Here is a 20363-nt window from a genome sequence, read left to right as displayed (position 1 = left end):
AGCTTGACTAGGTTCAGCCTCCCTCGCACACTTTGACAAAAAGCAGTGGAAAAATATTTCGACAGAATATATTGCTCAGAAGTTATTAGTCAACATTAGAATCTTGTACAAACGGCAAAGTTTAAAATATCAAGTTACGTTAGTTATACTTCGGTTCATTCATTAAGAAGTGATGGTAGTAAAATCATTAAGAAGTGATGGTAGTGTATACCTAAAGGATGACAGCCGTAACTGGTGTGCGGAGTATTGACACACCAACTCTCACCATGTCAAGTTACGTAAGATGGAATTTTTTCTCCAAACCTGACAAGATGAAAAGAAAATTTTTTTTTTTTTTTATCGCTGCATTGTATACACACATCAAGCGATAGTTGTACAGATCACTGATTGACATAATTTTGTATTTCATAAAAAATTCACCAGAAGCATGCAAAAAAGAAATGTTTGCTTAAACACAAACTACTTTCTTTTGTGCCAGGAATAGCCCTTCTCATTTTCCTTTGTCGTTAGGCCCCAAACTATGTGACAGTAAACATAGAGTATAAACCAAAGAGTAAAGAAGCAATTCACTCGCTCAGGAACAGATGGCGAATTTTGCATACAATTCCAACAGCTTTACAAATGTTTCTACGAAAATACTAGCGACAGCCGAAAGCGGCTAATGGAAAGGACACGTGCGCTATGTAAGCGCTTGACTGGTTACAATGGACGCCTCGGCAAATGATAGGGTAGTGGCCCGTGTCCAAACACTGCAGTGACGGGAATGGCCAAACTACAATACTATCTGGAGATCGGCACCTTCCCTGTGCTTTGTTGACCGCAGTATGAAGCTACGACCAACACTGGTGCCATATGTATGATTGGCATAAGGGCATGTTGCCACTTTTCCTGGCAGTAAGTTGAAGGAGCTGCTGTTTTTCTCTTTTTCTCCGCAACTGCCAGGACATCTAGAGAAAAAAATATTGCTTGCTTTCTAAGTTAAGAACATCAAGCATTAACTCTCAGCAATATGTACTGAAAGTACAAAACTTATTGCACCGTACCTTTATTCTAGAGATGCCATTGAACCCAATTCGAAAAGGCCCAAAACTGAATACTGCCACATCATTTACTGCCTTTTCACCACAAGGGTAGGCCATTTATCAATCGGTCCCCTCTGCACCGTGAAAGCTGGGAACGATGCAGCACAACGCTCATCGAGACTTTTTCAACTGGGTTGCATGGAACCTCTAACTAGTACCCATCCTTCTTTTTCTGAGCACATTTATTGTTCCTCGATAAGCCACCTTAGTTGCATCACTAGTACCCTGTTTTTTTTATCTTCGCACTGCAGTACGAGCCAGAGCGTATGTGTTACTGCTAAAGTTCAGAGAGAAACTGGGAGTGATTTTTGAACCAAGATGAATATAAATGAAGGGGCTTCCTTCTGGCAGGGTAAGCTCCAGGCCATGCACCCTCCCCCCCCCCCCCCCCCCCCCGAGCACCCACCTTGGTGGTTCTGCTGCTTGGCCAGCTCGATCATCTCTTGCATGAAGAGCAGACCCTCCTGGGCATCCTCCTGGCTCTCCGCCTGGAAACAATGGAAACCAGAGGTCACCCGGTGAAATTCCCTTCAGACTTTGGGAAGTCTTCAGGAATGCCTAAAGAGAAACTCCACTGTCAAAGTATGCACGCAGAATGTTTCGTCGGCCGAATTTCATAGAAATGTGTAACGTTTTCATGTAACGAGAAGCCGACGCCGAAAAGCGTTATGTTCAACAGAGTGATGCAATAGGGAATCAGATAAAAGACTAGAAAGAAGGAAGTCTCCAGCAGGATCTGAACCCACAACCTTGATATTGCGAGCCTAGTGCTTTACCGAGTGAACTATACACCTTTCCAAAAAACGCTCCTAGGCTGCCGCCATGTTGCTGATGCTGATGCGGCTGGTGCTACTCTCGCGCCCTCTATCAGCAAGAAATTTTCTGCCACTCTCTTGGACTGTAAAGACCCGCTTAACGCGGTTCTCTACCTACGTTTTAGCGGTTTTGCATTTCACGTTTTCTCACCTCTTGAAAGTTTCCACTTAATTTTTTTTATGCGTGCTGCGTACCCTTTTTGTGTTATCTTCCATAGTGAGAAATAAGGCTGGTAAGTGCCTGCCATTCAAGCTTTTCTGCTTTACATTCAAGGGAAACGAAGAAGGTGAAGGACGTCGAACGACCCTCGACGCGATTTTGCAAGCATTGTTCTCCCCCCTCTCACAGAAAATCCGCGCAGAATCCTCAGTCCTCTCCAAAAGTAGTTGTCCGGGTTGGGGTGGGAAACGGGTCAGTCGCGTTCGTTCCTTTGCCTTGGTGCGGTAGTGAAAAAAGGAAGCTCTCCTCAAAACGTGCCCCAAAACGAAGTCATCTCAAATTCCGTCCGATCGTCAAGATATGACTGTCGTCGACTGTGACTGTGTTATTACAGATCTTTCTCAAATAAATTCTTTTCAGATAACGCTGCATCGTGTGGTACATACGATATATTGTTCGAATGTTAACACTTCCTCAATTGTATGTCCGTGTACTGTCCATCGGTAAACACATTATTTGTGAGCATGAACGGCATTAACATAAGTCAGATGAACCATTTTCACACTGAATTTGCTCCACATACAGCTGTCTACAAACTCTTCAGGGGCCGCATGCTTAAAATTGCTTTTACTTATTCTGCAGAGTTACCAGGGATTAGCGAGGAAACCAAATAAAAGTGAGCTTCCGACAAACATATTATTCACGGAATAAAAATAGTACAGGTTTTTGAGCAAGAACGGAAGGTTATCCAATGAATCTGGCTTCAAGTACGCTCTGCTCTCTCGAATAATGCAGCCCGCGGCACTGAAGTTCCTTTCACTACTGACACTTGTTGCAGGAATGCATAGAACCTTCTTGGCGAGAAGGGAAAGACGTGGAAATTTCTTGCTTCGAGACTCCCACCATTTCAGCAGGTTACCAATGTTTTCACAAGACTCGCCGGTCTCCGGTTCGGGCTGCAGCCCCGAGACCAGCCTGGGCCCGCAGTCCAAAGCTTGAGCCCGGCTCAGGCCCGCAGATAAAAGCACGTGCCCGGCCCAAGCCCACCAAAAAAACCACCTTGCCCAGCCCGGCCCGTGGGCTGGCTCAGGTTCGGAATTTAGGGTCAGCCCGAGCGTATGTAGTGTTCTAGCTCGGACGCACCTGTGCTGCGTTGTGGATGAGCTGGATCCGTCCGTCTGCCATCAGGGTGACAAAGACTCCCATCTTCTTGACCAGGTTCAGGTGCTCCTTCTTGCTGGCCTCAAACTGAGAGGCATGTAGTCTTCTGGCACTGCACATGCCAAAAGGAAAAGCTACCTTCCTCTGGGTTCTTGTTTATAAAAGAGCACTTTAACGAGAAGAGAATAGACCAGTCAGTCATAAAATTACCGTAAAGTACTGAGCAGCATCCACTGAAAATTTTAAAATAATCTTGAGAAACTGGAGGATGCACATTTGTTAGCGCATGATAAGGTGAGCTGCTTCACTGTATATATTCATATTTTTAGTATATATCTTTAGTATAGAAACATTTTACGCAAGTAGTATCAGCAAAGTGTTGCCTGTCATGTCACTCATTACAAAAGAATCTCTCTATAGCAGTCAGATTGTCAAGAAAATTAAGTTTTTGATAGCACACATCTTACATCAGTACCTCTTTCTTTCTTTCTTTAGAAAGAAAGAGGTACTGATGTAAGATGTGTACCGCTTATAGTGCAGGACCGGGTATAACGCGGCTTTTTTGAACCAACGGTTCGCCTCCCATAGAACTCCATGTAATTACATACCGCTTAAAATGCAGGCGCGCGAAGGGAAATACCGGTTATAGTGCGGTTTTTGGAACAGCCCGGCGACCGCGCCGACTGACCGACGCAGAGAGCACGCTTCCCTGTGCGACACTAGATAACGGCGCGAGCCGCAACAACGCCGCAAGCGGCACTCACGGGGCAAGGAGGTTGCTCGAAGAAGCGGGGAGAAGCGAAGAGAGAGGCTTCAGTTGCCATAGCGACGGAGGGACGCACGCACGTGTCGTTCACGTGCGTGCGTCTCTCCACTGCGTTGGAAACGTTGGAAACAACTGCAACGACAGACCAATCGCAAGTCGAGGAGAAGTGTTCGCGCGCGTTGCATGCCGGTCGCGAGCCAGCCGGCCGGCTGCTTCTATCCGCAAACATGGCGTCGGTTTTGATCGTCGACGTAGGCGGCGTGGTAGAAGCTCATCATTCCGCGTAAAAGCGCTATCCTTGACTGTGAATTTTCGTTGTGTGTCGCTATGATAACCCAGCACGTACTAGAAGGGAAGATCCACCTACTCGTGCGGCGATGTTGTGGCGGCACTCTCAAAACGGCAGATACGCCCGTGTCGTCATGTCTGTTTACTTCGACTACAATGGTGCTTTCTAAGCATTTGTGTTTTCGAACATCGCCCGAATTTCTTATTTGGAGCATTTCATGCCTGTGCTCAAGTTGAAGGTATTACTGGCGCGTACCGTATAAAGGATGCGAATTTTCACGCGTTTTCATCGCCGGAGAAAAGTGATTAGGGTTAGCAATCCTGAACGCTCGCTACGTCCGTCCGCAACCTGCGACGCCGTTAAAAGGCTGCGCCAGGCAAAAGTCACTCATTTCTTTCAAAATGTGTGACACACTTGAGAGAGAAGTGTACTAGTCTGGTGAAATAAAGACTTTCCTCAAACTAAGCTTTATTTTTCATCTAACATAAAATAAATTCTTTTACAAAGGTAAGTTGTGTGATGGCATGCATTTTGGCCTGAAAAATTGATGTTTTGGTTACAGCGCGGTACCGCTTATAGTGCGGATTTTCGCGACTCCCGCGACATACGTTATGTGCGGTCTTCACTGTGCTACTTCAATCATTACTCAGTTTCGCATCATTATGCCCATATTCTCACTCTATATCAGTCTAATATACAGAGGTTCTACTATAGTAGTAAGACCAAAGATTCTACTGTCATGACTGCTGTGCCTCTTGGCAACATGGCAATTCTTCTCATGGTGCACCTGCCTATGTATGCTGGCAACATGACAACCCCTTCTCTGGTGCCTGCCCATACCTGTTGGCAACATGGCCCCATGTTGCCAACACAGTTGGAAGTTGGATGTTAACGGCAGTACCCTTTATAACAGGCGGTACCTGGTGCCTCCCAGCCTAAAAACCAAAATGCACGACTTCTCCCGTCCCACAAAGCCAATTACCTTCCAATCTGCATTTTTGCTATCACCAGGTAGTGTGGGGTATCGCCAGGATGACCATTGGGGGATTGGGCAAGAAATATAAAAACACGCAGAGTCGTCAATTTTCCTCCGGCCAAACCTCGTCAGCGTCACCCCAACCCCGGGCCCACTGGGAGACAGGGTTAGGACTTTGGGCCACGTGGGAGGGAGTGCCGATTTCCCTCTATCCCACCGGTCTCCCAACTTGGAGCAAGATGGCACGCAGCAACGTGCACAGTCTGAAGGGAGGGCACTCACGCGGGGGTCCGTGAGGGGCAGGCCCCTTCCACCAGGTCCTTGAGTGGCTGCCTGACCGAGTGGGCAAAGTTGGTCTTGGGGAACAGGAAGTGGGTGTTGGGGCACGACTGGGCAAACTCCTCGTCCGGCGCGAAGAACATCATCCGGGGAGACTGCCCAAGGAAGGAAAATTCCCAAAGTGGTGTCGTGAAGACCCGAGCACACTTCCCGCACCCTTCCTGCCCGCCCTTTGAAATAACCTGTCCTAAACTTGCGACCAGGGAGGTGAATAAAAATCAATATGGTTTAAATCGTGATTAAAATCGTACCAGTTTTACTCTCATGATTAGATCAAACCTTGCCCACAAAAATAATCCTGAAAATAGTTCTTTTATTTACCGCTTGTCTATCATTTGAAGTTTTCTATTGGCATCTGTTTTGTTTCAATCGAAGAATCATAGAGCAAGAAGGATTCATCCGAGGCTGAGCACGAGCAAAAATAATTGCTCTCCGAGCAAATCGAAGCATCGAGCTTGATTTCTACCTTCCAGTTTGTTCCTCAGCTATGTAACGTCCTATTGCAACAAAATAAAAATAAAAAAAAAATAAAAATAAAAAAAAGAATTAGAAAAGTAATGTTCTATCACAGTTAAGTCAAAACTCGACAGAAAAAGAAAATAAAGATTTTTAGCTAACTAAACCATATCAAGCTGTTCTTGTTCTAATATGGCCGGGACTACAGTAATGAAAAGTTGCTAATTTAACCTGTACTTTACATTTAGAACAATCCTCTCATCCGCATTGTCGTCACTGATCGGACAAATTGATAGAGCAATCTGCCACGCTCAAAGGTAAAATCCGTAAAATCCCATAAGGATGCCCTCCCCTAAAAGATCGCCCATGCCGTTTTTTCTGGCTAAATATTCGTAACATAAATATTCCAGAACATTGCCTGCTCCCCGATTCCCGACAGATGTCACACAATATCCGACAGAATCGCATCAACCACACGATTTGTGGTACCGCTACGTCTGGCAAGCGAGTTCCCGCGTTTTTGACGGCAATCTGCAAGCACGACATTGGTTCCTGTAACATGCGAGTTTGAATCTGTTGTGTCCATGATTTGTTGTATCCGTTCCTGTGACATGCGAGTTTGTAGCGGATTCCCGCATGTTTATCAGATCGTGAAATGCGAATTTGCAGTGTCTGCTGTTAGTTCTTGTGTCACGTGGACCATTGTAAACATTACGAGTATTGTAAACACTACGAGTATAAACTTACAAAAATAAAATCAAAATGCACACATTCGACGCCGATTCTGATATTGCCAAGCTATTTAATAAGTTAAAGAAACAGTGTGAAGATTTTAATTAAAAGAAATTATAGCTCGTAACTTATACTCTTTATCTACGTACAAGTGAGAGAAAATGCACCACATTTCCCCCGAAACACTGCAAGGCCGCCGTGTAACCGCGAAGAAAAAAAACTCACATTATTTGCCGATCTGCAGTTGCATGTGGTAGTTACAGGAACTATGGTGTATTGCCGTTGGGAGTATACGAAGTTCGACAAAACCAGTTCCCCTCTGCCGCTACACCCGTTGACAGCCCCGTGGTAAACCATCTCTTGTCTCCATCGCTTGCTGCGACCTTCGATGATACTAATGTTCAAAAAGTCGAAAACCACAACGGCCAGGGTTTCTGAAGACAGGACCCAACGAGAAACCAGGTGGTAATCTCAGTGATGTCATTCAAAGAGGGTGTGTGAGAGTTGAGGGGTACTCCAACCTTCGATTTGTTTACTTTCTTTAGATGAAAACTAGCGCGCGCAACGGGTGATGGTTTTCTGTTCTTCAATCCATCTGTGCCACAGACTTCTTCCCACAGTTAATTGGCCAAAGACCAAAGATTGTTGCACTGCACCTTTGAAGCGTGTAAACAGACCCGTCGGAAGTGAGAAAAAACTATATTATGCGAGGCTTTGGGTAGAGCGCAGTATCTCTACCCTGGTGGGGTGGAAAGTCTTGACAGGCAAGACAGTGCACAAAGGCTGCGATGCCCACCATGTTGAAGTGGGTGCGGTTGATCCTGGCCAGGCTGAGGGGCAGCAGGTGAGCCTCCGTGGTGAACACAAACTGGTCCAGGTCTAACAGAATGTCCTCCGGCGACGCAAACAGCAGGTACAGGTACTTGAAGGTCTCCGCCAGCACAAACGAGTCCATCCTGACAACCGGAGGAAGCGGGTCTGTTAGACAGGAAGAGCGCGGCCTTTGCCCAAGGGAAGAGGCCGCTTTCCATTCCTGTTCGTCACTCCTTATTACTGTATTTTCAAGATTATAATCTGCAGAGTATACACTTTAAAAGTTGTAATTTTATGCGGTGTAGACTTTCTACAGGTGCAGACTATGTTTTTTTAGGTTCATTCGTTTTGACAAGAAGCCATGGATGTTGTGAATGACAGATTATGTACAATAATGATCATTTCTGTATCCTACGAGGTATCTTTAGGCACTAATAAAGCGGCCATTTTTCTTTGGTATTCCGAACATGAGAATCTGTTACGCATGAAATATGCACCAGGTGGGCCTCGTTATCAAGAAAATGCTGCTCCTTTAGGGAGAGAAGCGAGCGAGATGGGATGAAGAAAAGGAATCGAAGTGACGATGTGGACGAGTCGAATAATTCTTACAAATTGGCGATAGAGCGTGCAATAAACAAGGACTGAGATAGGCAGTAGATGGGATGAGAGCCGAACTTAAACTAAACATATAAAGCTCAGCGCTCGTCCTGTCTCTGCCTATCTCTGTCCTCGAACGCTCGGAAGGGGTTTTTTGCCTAACAGAAGACAGTCGTGTAGGTGAGGCTTGAAAGGCGGTGCGTCACCTGTCCTCGTGCTTGCCCGTGCGCACGTCCTTGACGGCAGCAAACCCGCAGGGCACCCTGGCGTGCTTCTGGAGAGAGTCAACCACTCGGCGGCCGGCCTCCAGGTAGTACGGGTCCCTCGTTGCCTGGGGCACATGTCAGATCCAAGTGTCAGACAAAAAAGAGCCAGGAAACCTCCAACTAAGCCACGACGTGCAACCTTTACTGTAAAACTTCTCATTCGCTCGATCGTGTTGGTAGAGACCAGGGAGCGCAGAATGAGTCCTGTGTGCAGCACAAACCACACTCTCTGTGCAGTTTGTGCTAGTTTGTTTAATGCCCACCCCAAAAGACCAGCAAACGAGCACACAGCACAGGCATTTCCTTACATGGCTCTTGCGCGATGCGTCACGTCAATCAGGCGAGCGGTCACATGGCATGACGTCACCCCCCCCCCCCTTGCCGGCACGTCTGGTGGGAGCCCAATCTTTCCAGAGCGGCTGTGCTAAGCAGCTCAGTGGCTATAGTATTCGACCGCCACAGCACTGACCTAGGTTCAAGCCCCGCTGCGGCTCAAACTTTGTCTAAACTTCATATATGACCTAATTGTCATGGAACGCTCCCAGCGTGTCACTCGTTCAGGATGCCGCTCATTCCTGATGCTCGTTCGTGACAATTTTCTCGTAGAAAACAACTCACAAAACACATTTTGTGGTAAAAACTGTTTTTCCGGAAACCTTTCGTCTAGCATTCTCGAGGGATCGTTTTCTGCGGCTGTTGGTGCACGTGGCGCCAAAGCTTCCGCCGACAATTCTTGTCTGGCTCGACCGCAGTAACTGCTCCGAGTCATTGACAGGTCTATGCTGAGAGTTAAGCTCAGAGGCCAGGGTTATATCTCTTTTTATGCGGGCGTGTCTCCTTCCTTTTTAGGAAGGTACTACTCTGCACATGTTACACCGAAAATAGAATGGAGCTTGACCTCATTGACTTTGGGAGAAATTTTTTAGCTATACTAGCTGTACTTTTAGGGGCGAAGCTCCTTAGAGTCTAGCCTTGTCCGTCCGCCCGTCTGTCCGTGTCCACATAAAAAGAAAATATGTCTGCACAGTCGACAAGATTCGAACCTGTGCGGGGAGACCCCAATGGATTTCTAGTCCATCGTCTTAACCACTCGGCCACGACTGCGGGACGAGTAGGGGGCTCTAAAATGTGGTAGTAACTCAAGAGCTGGGGATGTCATGGATGAAACGTTGCATGTAGCCGCTCAACGTCTATACAGGAGAGGGCGCTGCAATCAAATGCGTATATAATCGCATTAAACTTTGCATGCATTGCCTCAACGTTTATAGACGAGAGGGCACTGCAGTCAAATGCTCAAATGCGTATATAACCCTGTTCCATACCACACATTCTCTTTCTGACATGGACCGTTGACTTAAGTGGTGGAGATGTGTTCTCAAGGCTTCTAGCGGATCCCAGCTGATCCGCTAGAAGAACCACTGGCTCTACATTTCACCGATCATAAAGCAGTAACAACGAAGTCGAAATGCAACCTGGAACTCAGCACTACCTATGAGCAATAAAAAAAAAATCAGCACCATCAGCACTACCTATGAACAATAAAATCAGTATCATCAGCACCACCAGAGCTTCCCCCAAATCAACATCATTCACCACGTGGAGATACGGTCATTTTTTTTTACCCCTGCTTTGTACTTGAGGGGGCTGAGGACCAGTCAAGCTGCTCGGGCAGCTTTTTATCTTCACCTCCCACCATACTTGCGTGGTAAATAAACTATTGTTCTTATTAAATGCAGTAACTTAAATACTTTTTAATTAGATGTACCGCGCAGCTCTGGCAAATGCCACGGCCAATCGCTCACCTTGTACAAGAAGTAGGTGCTCTCCACAAACTCGGGCCTCAGGGGATGCTGGCCCCAGTGGACTTGGAAGTCGGTGGTGAACGCCTGGTTGAAAACCCGCGCGTGGTGAGCGCAGGCTCCGGAAGAGCACGCTTGGCGCCTCGTCTCAGAGACGAGACCGCTAGGACAAACAGGAGCAAGTACAAGTTCTCCTCACCTCTGGAAGAAAGTTGTGCCTCTGCATGACTTGGTAGAGCATTTCGTGTGTCTCTATGGCAGGCTTGATGTCCCCTTTCAGCACCTGCAGCACCGAGATGCGACAAATTTGGCGAAAGGCACCGAGGCACACTAGAAAAAGAGGAAGTTGCGAAGCACCACTAAACAAAAAAAAGATTTAAGGCCCATTCACACACTTGCATTTGCTTAGGACCAAGCGCATTTGCTTAGGACCAAGCTAGCTTCTGCCGAGAGCCCAGTAGAGAAAAAAAGAGCACAGAGGTATGGGAGCAGAACAAAGAGGGCCCAACCTGCAGTCCCGGCCAGAAGGCCAGCAGCGCGTCCATGAAGTTCCTCGAGTTGGTGTTGGGTCTGTGCATGTGCACGTCCACAAGCATCGGACCATTGCTGATGTACTTCATCACGGCAGTGTAGTGCTGCAGAAACAAAGGGCCGAGGGTGTGCTGCAACCTCTGAACCACAGGAACCGGCCTTTGATGCCCATGAGTCACCCACCTTATTGAATCTCTCTAGGTACAGGTCATCCCCCAGTAGAATGTAGGCCTTCAAGCAGTACTCGTAGTAAGAATCAATGCCAGCACCCACTCCACTGTCTGAAATAAAAAACAAAATCTGTAGGAAAAGAATGCAGCGACCCACACCACAAAATAAGCACACCTATTTCTCAAAGATTATCTATTTCCCTTGCTTGTTGCCTTGGATGAATGAAAAAGCAAAGCAGCATGAGGTGTCGATTTGATGACTCTTACTCCTTCACATAGCCACAGGTATACTTCGTTTTCCCTTACTGCAACGGACATTGCGAGCCATCCCAGCTAATCCAGAGTGTCGCTACGCCTTTCTTGAAGGTCATGTGGCACTCACATGGCATTTCATTGGCTCTGACAGTCCATTGTAAATTGAAAGAAAGCTTAGTAGCATGCAAGTTATCGAGCTTAAATAAAAGAACCCTCAAATATCAGAAATATGCTACTGATGTTACTTCTTCCTAGGCTTTAGAATGTAAGAAATCACAATGTCTCCTCTCAATGTGGCTGTCCCAAGTCAGCTGCTGGAAACCAAACATACTTCTCTAGAAAACATTTAGAAAAGCGAAATAATTTGTATAGCTAAGAATACAACCTCCCTTGGATTCAGGTTGATATTAAAACAGGCTCGATCATGCCGACAAAGACCAGGGAGCAGAGAATGTGTCCTGCACAAACTGTACTCTATGTGTCCTTGGTGCAAGATTTTTCAATCTTTAAATGATCTAGTTTTATTATTTAATTTTTAAGTATTTTCGTTCTATTCTATTTTTTATAGATTTATTTTTGTTGTCTTCATTTCCTTCAGTTATTATCTCCAACCCAAACCTGCTGCTCTCACCGGCACATTTGTATTAAAATAAAAATAATTTATCCCTCCAGACCAGCTGTGCTAATACCTAAGTGGCCAGGATATTCGACTGCCATCGCACCGAACCTTATATATTATTTTTATACACACGAACTGATCTCTGTTACGTCACGGCACGGTGGTGGCGCGTCGGGCGCACTTGCGGTCTGGGGCTGTGGGCGGAAGCCGTCATGGGGCACGTGCATTCCTCTGCTAGTTTGGACGAAACCGGACACAAACCTGCCTTCTCGTCAAAAAACCCGCGACTGGGCTGTACCAAAAGAGTCGGGAAAGGTTTAAAGGTCAGTTTTCATGCGTTTTCTGCCTACTCGGTTTGTCTGAGAATGTGGCTGAATTCACGGATACTTGTGGTCGTGACATTTATTTGTTCCAACATGAATGCGAGAAAACCGCCAAACTGTACGGACCACCTGCAGACTACGTTCACTGCGTCATCACGTTCAAACGGCCGCCTCATCGTTCGAGCTGTCGTCTGCTCTCTCAGACGTTTCTGCCTGTCGTCTGCTCGTTCAAATGACAGCGGCCCATAGACCAAACATTCACTCGGTAATTGCAAATTGCGATAACAAGTGCAGACCTCAAAAGACGTTTAAGTTTGAAGGTTGCTTCGGGTAAGTAGGCTCAGTGTAAACAGTAGATATAAGGAGATGTTGATAATTGTTACCAGTAGCCATCACCGACTTGTTATGCCTGATTCACTCGGTCCGATTCTGATTGCGACTTTCAGTATCGACGTCGTCATCTCAGCTACAATTCAGGCTTTTGCAGCCCAAGCAACGTCAGAACTGAAAATAGCGAGCAGAACCTCACCATGTCAATCGGGCTTTAGCGTACCTTCTGCGGCAAGGAGCTTCGTTAACTTCGCTGATGCTGCTCAGGTAGTCAGACATTGCCAGGAAGACGTAGAATCAAGAATTCCAACCCGAAAAAGAACGCGGGGACGCACACCGACGCCGACAACATCCCTTTCCAATGCTTTGTTTATAGGCGACGCCGAGCTTCTTGCCCACACCCCCATCACGCATGCGGTGGGGGTGTGGCAGAGCGCCCCTAGCAGACGTCGGTGGCGTCTGCTAGGGGCGCTCCGGTTTGTTTATAAACATGAGTTGGTGTATAAAATCTCGACGTCTGTAACGCTCCCAGCGTGTCACTCGTTCATGAAGCTCGCTTCGACGGTTGTTTGTGACAACTTTCTTGTAGGAAACGCCCCAAAAAACACCATCTGCATTAAAACACCCTCTAAAAAAGAATTGGGGGGAATGCTTCCTAGATACCTGTCCCGAGACTGCGCCTTTAGCAGAGGGAAAGGAACGGTGGTTCAAAGCAAACGTGCACAGATCTGCCAGGGAGCAGCAAGAGCGCATCACCTCTCCTGACCCAGTCCCCGTTGTGGATGTTGAGGACGGTGCCCATCAGGTCGCTCGACCGGTGCCGCTGCTGCCACAGGTAGTCCATGGCCGCCCGCGCCTTCTCCTGAAACGGTCGCACGAAAACCCAGCCAGTCGCGCATGAGGAGAAAGCAAAGCAAGGCTTCCCAAGACCAGAGCTCACCGGAAAGGGGGCTGTGGGTGGCCACAAGAAACCATGACCTAGCAAGCAGTGTTGGGAAGCATTTTAAGTACATTGTACTTAAAGTACTACTCCAAGTAGGTCTAGAAAACTTGTGCTTTATTCAAAGTACATTGTCTGAGTATGTACAGTCCAGGGATGGGCAAAATACATGCAAATATGTACCGAAGTACAAATACAAAATACTTCGTCAAAAATGTATTTAATTAGAAATCTACTTACATTTCAAAAAAAGCATTTAAGTACAAGATACAAATACAACCAAATGTATTTGGTCTCCTCCAAATACTTTTCCAAATACATTCCTCAAAATCTGCATCAGCGACTTCAGGGCACCTACAACGGGTTTCTGGATATCATTTTAATTTTGCATCACACGCTTGGGAGTAAGTGTGCGAGGCTCTAGTAACGTAATAGATATATAATCACAAAAAAAAGTAATCAGCTTGGACGTAATAGGTGAAAAAAGTACAGAGCTTCAAGCAGCTTTTTGTTGACTACATTTTAGTATAGACCAACAAAGAACCAAGACGACCAAGACGCGCAGCACTAGCTAGAGAATTTTTTATTGTTGCAACTAGCACCAGTTACATAAATCTGGATGACCCACGCATTTAGAATTTTCCAGGCCAAAATATGGATGAAAATCAGGCTGGAAAGCATCCCAAGTTGTCACAGGCACTTATTTAGCCAGTCTGCCTGTGAACGTCGATTTCGTCACTATTCTTGCCCTGGACTAGCACCGTAATCACAAAGTCACTAAACGCTTGTGCTTGATTGAGAGACACCGCATTCGGTGCAGAATGTAGTTTTCTTCCTGCTCTGGACAGCGACAATAAATTTGAGGGATGTATTTTCGCCCACAAAATTGTATTTAATTACAATTGTATTTGAAATACCCACGTTTTAGTATTTAAATACACACGTCAAATACATTACCCAATTTGTAATTAAATACAAATGCAAAATACACAAAGTATTTAAAATATGTGTTTCAAATACTTGTATTTGAAATACTGCCCATTCCTGGTATACAGTCAAATCTCGTTAATTCAAACTTGAGGGGGACCAAAAATTTGTTTGAATAAAGTAAAGTTTAATTACCGGGAGTTTCCTCCCACACAGACACATAAGATGGGACCTGCATGTTAGTTTGAATTATCCGCAACTTTGAATTAAGAGAGTTTGAATTAACGAGATTCGACTGTACTTGTAATTTACTTAAAGTATTTTTTTCTGGTACCCTCTGGGGAAAGTACAACTCCCAACTTCAAAGTAGTACATTCCCCAAATTTAGACTTTTTTAAAAATTTGTATCACAAAATGATGCTTTGTCAAGTGTGAGGAAATGCTGTAGGGGATATTGTACTCTCACCAGAAACGTGAGCAGACGACGCATTGCTCCATTTGTTCTGGGGGCAGCTTTCTTGTAGCTTTTTAACTCACTACTTTTTGCTCAGTCAGTGCAAGCGAGGAGGTTAAAAATATTAGGAGAGGACAAGTATTCATTATGTAGCACCTGAAACTGCGGTGTGGAAAAATTAAACTTTCAAGTCGAAGACAAAGACAACAGAGGAGAATGTCACAATGTTTTATGGGGTTCTCTTTTCCTTCGACTTGAAAGTTCCTCCATTTTTTTGCACTACAATCTCAGGTGTCACATTATGACTAATTGTCACCAGCTTGCCTGTACATTCACCGTTTCTTTTTAAGGAGAGGACACTCCTCTACGAGAGGATTGTTTGCAGAAGCTACGGGGCTGACGTCGTGCTCTCTCCTAGCACATTTTAAACTCCTGGGGGCAACAAGCCACAGCAAGCGGCGGCAAATTGAGAAGTCGGAGGGACTTATCAATTTGGCGTTATTTCTGAAAAGTAACTACCGATGCACCCCTGATTACCCCTAGAGCAATGCATTTACCAGTTAAAAAATCATTGTATAGGGGAATGAAAGGGCATCCAGAAAGATTGTGTTAAAAAATACTTGTACTTCACTTTGAAAGTACCTTGTATTTATAGTACTTTACTTCATTGCACTCAGATTTACTGCTTTACTTGAAGTGCATCACCTTTCATTTAGTTTGTACTTTACTTGAAGCACTTTTTAGATGTACTTTACCCAACACTGCTAGGAAGCCCGTGCTGAACCGAAAAACTCTCGTTCGCTTTATCATGCTGACAGAGACCAGGGGGCACAAAATATGTCCCGTGCGCCACGCACTAGCACGAGGCACACTTCATGTTTGGTTTGTGCTAGTTTCTTCATTGTGAACTGCAGATGTTAGCCTGGGTAAGGTGGAGCGATCGAGTACGCCACACAGGCGCTACCTCATAGAGCTCTTCCCAATGCGAGACGTCAATGAGGCGAGCGGCCACATGGTACGACGTCGCAACGCTCTCGCCGGCACATTTTGCCGGGGGGAGCCCAGTCCTTCCAGAGCAGCTGTGCTACGCAGCTCGGTAACCATTCGCCGAGAAAGTAAGGGAGAGGAGGAGACGAGAACGTGCAGGGACGTCAGAACGCTGAGCTCTGGTTGGAAGGATTAGTAAGCACACCTAAAGCTAGCTAGTTGCCCTCGTCTCCACTGTACTCGTCGAACGCATTTGAATGCGAGAGCCAAAAGCCGGATTTCCGCGTCTGAACGAGTTTGACGAGTGCAATGGAGACCGAGGCTGCTAGCTTAAGGTCTACCCACTAATCGTTCCAAACAGAGCTTGCTGTTCTGACGTCCCTGCACACTCTCGTCTCCCTCAATTTCTCGGCGCATAGTATCTGACTGCCACCATGATAGCCCGGAACTTTGTATATAAACTTTATATATAACGTCGTGTAACACTCCCAGCGTGCCACTCATCCATGACGCTCGTCTACAGTGCAATCTACTTATAACAATACCACATATAACGATGCACCGCTTATAACAATCAGTTTATAGACTTTCTAGACTGGAAATAATCAGTTTCTAGTCCAGATACAACGATAATCGGGTATAACGATTGAAATTTGGGGTTTTCTCATTATCGTTGATCGTTCATGACGATCGTTCCTGACGCTCATTCATGACGATTTTCTCACCGAAAACAACTCGCATTAAAAAAATCCAGGACAGAGGCAATGCATGCAATGCCACATCCACTTCCATTTTATCTGTAAAAAAAAAAGAAAAAAAAAGAGCAATGCTTACCTCGAAGATGGGTTCTCCGGTCAGCCTGCTAAGGGCTGCAAACTCGAGGATCATGGTGCCGGCACAGGCGGTGCAGGTCTCGGACACTTGGCCCAATTTCGGAGACTTGAGTCCCAAACGAAGGTTGATCTGAAATCCAAGAAAGTAAACAAAAAGGGGCAGGGCTCGAAAGTCACTCGAGTGCGATCCCGATCACAGGTGTGCGACATTTGGCCATGCAAACGGCTTTCATGTGCAGGGAGGTTGAGAACCTTGTACAGAAGTCAGACAAGTAAAAAGCTTTTTATCCTCTCACAATTGAAAGGCTGTAATAAAAACCTCTAGCATGCTGGAAAGTTTGCATTTGGGGTACCAGCCTATGTGGTAAAATTTCATGCTGGTTAATGCCTCGTGCAAGTCATTCGCAAAAAAGTGCCGATGTCATATTCCCACTACGTAGCGCAGTGTAGCGCACAATCTACTTCATCTTTCATCCAAGAAGACGGGTTGCATGGCATCGTGTTTTGAATAGAGTCATTTAAGAGCCATAGCTGATGTTCTTGCTAACAGTTTCCTGTCCAAATACTGACTGCTCTAGTCTGTCGCAGGTCAAGAAAAAAGGGACAAGTCCCTCCCAGCAAGCTCTCTGCTCGCCACGATTGGTGCTTCACCCCTCTTCAGTCTTCGCTCTGCTCAAGTGCAAAGAGGGGAGGCTTCCATAGGAGCAGCTTGTCCGACCTTTCTTGACCTGCACTAGAGCAATCCGAGGATTCCCAGAGTGTGCTTCCCGCCCTCTATTTAGTCCCCGGGAGCTCTTCAAAACAGCAGTCTGCCAGTGACATTAGTGGTCATATAATAATCTAGAGAAAAAGTCCCATGCATTCCGGCCGCTTCGAAGCGGAAGGTCATGACGCGGACACTGGTAGTCCCAGTGGGGGGTCCAGACGGGTCCATATCGCCGGCAACGCCCTAAAAGGACACTGACACTGCCCTAAAATTTTTTTTTCTTTTTGCAGGCGATTTATTACGGTGTCAGAAGACTATTCAGTCAATATTTTGCTAGAGCATTACGCATATATTTTTATTAAAGTAAAAAAATGCAACTGCTCGAAACCGAAACTGGACTGGGGAGGAAGAAGAAATGTAGAGGAGGAGAGTTGCCGGAAATCACGTAGCCACACACGACCACATTTTTTTAAATTTTTTTTGGTTGTGCGAAGCAGACAAAAAATGTGCACATTCCATAGAAAATGCAAAAGTCAAGCACTTTGTGCTACATGCTTGCGCGTTTTTCAAGATCTTACCAATTTGTGTTTGTAAGACGAGCGGTGTCTTTAGCTAGGAGAAGGGGCAACAACTCGGCAACGTCTTCGTGCGAATCAGCTTGGTGATCGGGCGTGTCATACGGAATAAATCCTAATTGTTTTGATCAATAAAAGCTTTCTCTTTGGAAGCTAGACAGATTCACCGGTATCGCAAAAAACAGTTCTGAAGTAGAGGTCCCATGCCAGTCGTCCACTGCCATCGTTTAGTCTGCTTCGTTTGGCACTCCAGCCCGCGTCTCCCGCGAAAAGACGCCATGTTGAGAGTTACAAAGAGAATGCACAGAGTGCTTCCGGTTCTTTCTGAAACTTTGGGCAATCAATGTATTTATAGCTTTTTAGAAGCCACAAAAAAATAGGTATCATAATATAAGTGCGATTCAAACTGGCCAGTTCTCGATCGGCAGTTTTCCTGCCGCAAATTGTGTTCTGGGTAGTCGTGCTCTCATATGTCACGCACAAATAAAAACCTCGACGAGCATAAATACCCTGTCAGTGTCCTTTTAATATATGCAAAGAAACAGCGAAACATCGCCTGTAAGGTCTGCGCATAGATCTTTTCTAGCCGACTTTGCAGGAAAACACCGGCATCACGCAGTGTATAAAAATAAATCAAGTTAACGAGCAAGCTAAGAGCAAAACAAACGCGCCTAACCTATCGTCTGCTTTTTTTTTTTCTCTACTCTTCCGCGGCTCTCTTTCCCAACCTTTCTCTGGGAACCGCCGACGCTAGCACCTACGATCAGCCGCGCTCTGCTGCCATCTCGACCCCCTGGCCGGCGGGAAAGGGTGCCTCACCCTGGGGTGTGGGACCCCCGTGGAGGTGTTGAAGGCCGGCAGCAGGCGGTAGCCCAGCTCCTTGGCCATGAGCAGCAGGTCCCCCCGGTACCAGTCCAGCCGGCCATGGTGTTCTTGCAGGTACGACGCCAGGATGTGGCCGCTCAGAAGGCCCCTGGGCCACACAGAAGATGAGTCACTCCCACCATCCGCCTCCAGGATTTAAAAGGGATTAAAAGTACAAACGGCGCAACGATACGCACACAATAAAAGAGGATGAACGAACATTAGCGTCGACTTACAACTAAAGTTTATTGCTGCCGACACTGAGTGTAACTACTATGTGTGTCGCGAGCAGACGAGGCACGGAAAGAAACACGTACAAAAGATAGACGTCACGTGCTCCTCGAGTCACTTTCAAGTGGTGGCATCGTCCAATCTCTATCTTTCGTATGTTTCTCTTTCCGCGACTCGTTTGGTTGTGACACAGGCTGTATTGATACTCGATGCCAGCACAAATAAAGTTTAGCTGTAGGTCAGTGCTGGTGTTTGTCTGCCTTTGTTTGCTCTGCCCGTGTCATTGTGCTGTTTGTACTTCTCATAATGGACCAACTCGCCCAATCATCCACGTCATTCAAAAGGGATTCCAATACGAACATCCCAAGACCAAATGCATAGAGAGATGAACGTCAGCCGGGTGTTTCTCTTCAGCTTTCCACATCGCGCAGCTCTTGAAAGAGCAACTTTAATTGTGCACTTAGATAAGAATGCCAAAGAAAAACTTCATCTCGGAAAAAACAAATATCTAAAGTGTCTGTTTCTACTTATAGGAAACACTCGCCATGTACTAAAACAGTAAAGCACTAGGGAATCTGATAACCACTCATTTCCCTCGAAGATAATCAACCAGAAACCTTTCTTTAAGAGTTTAAAAGATGATGAGAAGAGTAAATTTTTCTTGAAAACAATTTTTGAAAGGTTAGTAATTTTGAGAAAATATTCAAGAAAGGCTACAAAAACCTCAGCTCTAAGGAATTTGCTAAAGAAAAATATATATATAGGGTGGTCAATTCACCAGGCTCGATCTAAAATGGACCGTAAAAATCGACGCCAGCACGTAGCCATCTAAACTTTTCGCCAAAAGTGTAATTTACAGGTCGGTTTTTTCTTGTAAAATTACAAAGCGTAGCTCTCTTTCTGTAAAAAATAAGGCCAAGAAACTTGCCGGGTCTACGGTGGGCAGCAACGCAGACGACAGGGGTCCAGTAGCAGGGTGTGTTTCGCGTTCGTATTGATAGATGGCGCTATACCTCCTTAATCGCGACGGCTCGCGCGACTACCATGGTTTATTAAAATGAATATAATCTTTTAGATGCGGGGCATCTCTTGCTCGGGCTATGTCCCGCGGCGTCGTAGTCCGCACTCACACTATGCATGCGCAACTCTCCCCGCTGCGCGTGCGTTCTCTCTCTCTCCAACAGCTGCGCGAAGTGCACGCAGCTACCAGCAGCGTCCCTCTCTCCAACAGCTGCGCGTGCGTTCTCTCTCTCTTCAGCAGCTGCGCGAAGTGCACGCAGCTACCAGCTGCGTGCACTTTGCGTGCGTTCGTTTCTACTCACACCGTGCGCGCAGCCTCAACTCTCCTCCTCTAGTTTCCTCTCCTT

The 20363-nt window shown here is 46.1% G+C and overlaps 1 protein-coding gene across 2 annotated transcripts in view; it reads right to left on the bottom strand.

Annotated features, from left to right (window-relative positions):
• The window catches only part of LOC8026790 (ER degradation-enhancing alpha-mannosidase-like protein 3), a 40273-nt gene that overhangs the window by 14303 nt on the left and 5607 nt on the right, over positions 1-20363 (bottom strand). For both annotated transcript variants that reach the window (XM_029985087.3, XM_040504981.1), the window contains exons 6-17: positions 18721-18874; positions 16622-16750; positions 13236-13341; positions 10966-11063; positions 10761-10886; positions 10451-10534; positions 10255-10338; positions 8393-8517; positions 7573-7732; positions 5532-5683; positions 3201-3330; positions 1489-1570 (exon numbers count right to left, since the gene is read on the bottom strand). In XM_029985087.3, coding sequence (XP_029840947.1) covers positions 1489-1570; positions 3201-3330; positions 5532-5683; positions 7573-7732; positions 8393-8517; positions 10255-10338; positions 10451-10534; positions 10761-10886; positions 10966-11063; positions 13236-13341; positions 16622-16750; positions 18721-18874 — 1430 coding nt within the window. The remainder of the gene's footprint in view (positions 1-1488; positions 1571-3200; positions 3331-5531; positions 5684-7572; positions 7733-8392; positions 8518-10254; positions 10339-10450; positions 10535-10760; positions 10887-10965; positions 11064-13235; positions 13342-16621; positions 16751-18720; positions 18875-20363) is intronic.

Source organism: Ixodes scapularis, unplaced genomic scaffold (genome assembly GCF_016920785.2).
Source record: "Ixodes scapularis isolate PalLabHiFi unplaced genomic scaffold, ASM1692078v2 PGA_scaffold3__209_contigs__length_174095766, whole genome shotgun sequence".
In the NCBI taxonomy this organism is placed as follows: Eukaryota; Metazoa; Arthropoda; class Arachnida; order Ixodida; family Ixodidae; genus Ixodes; species Ixodes scapularis.
The sequence above is the reverse complement of the archived record's forward strand: the minus strand, read 5'-3'. Positions and strand labels throughout refer to the sequence as shown.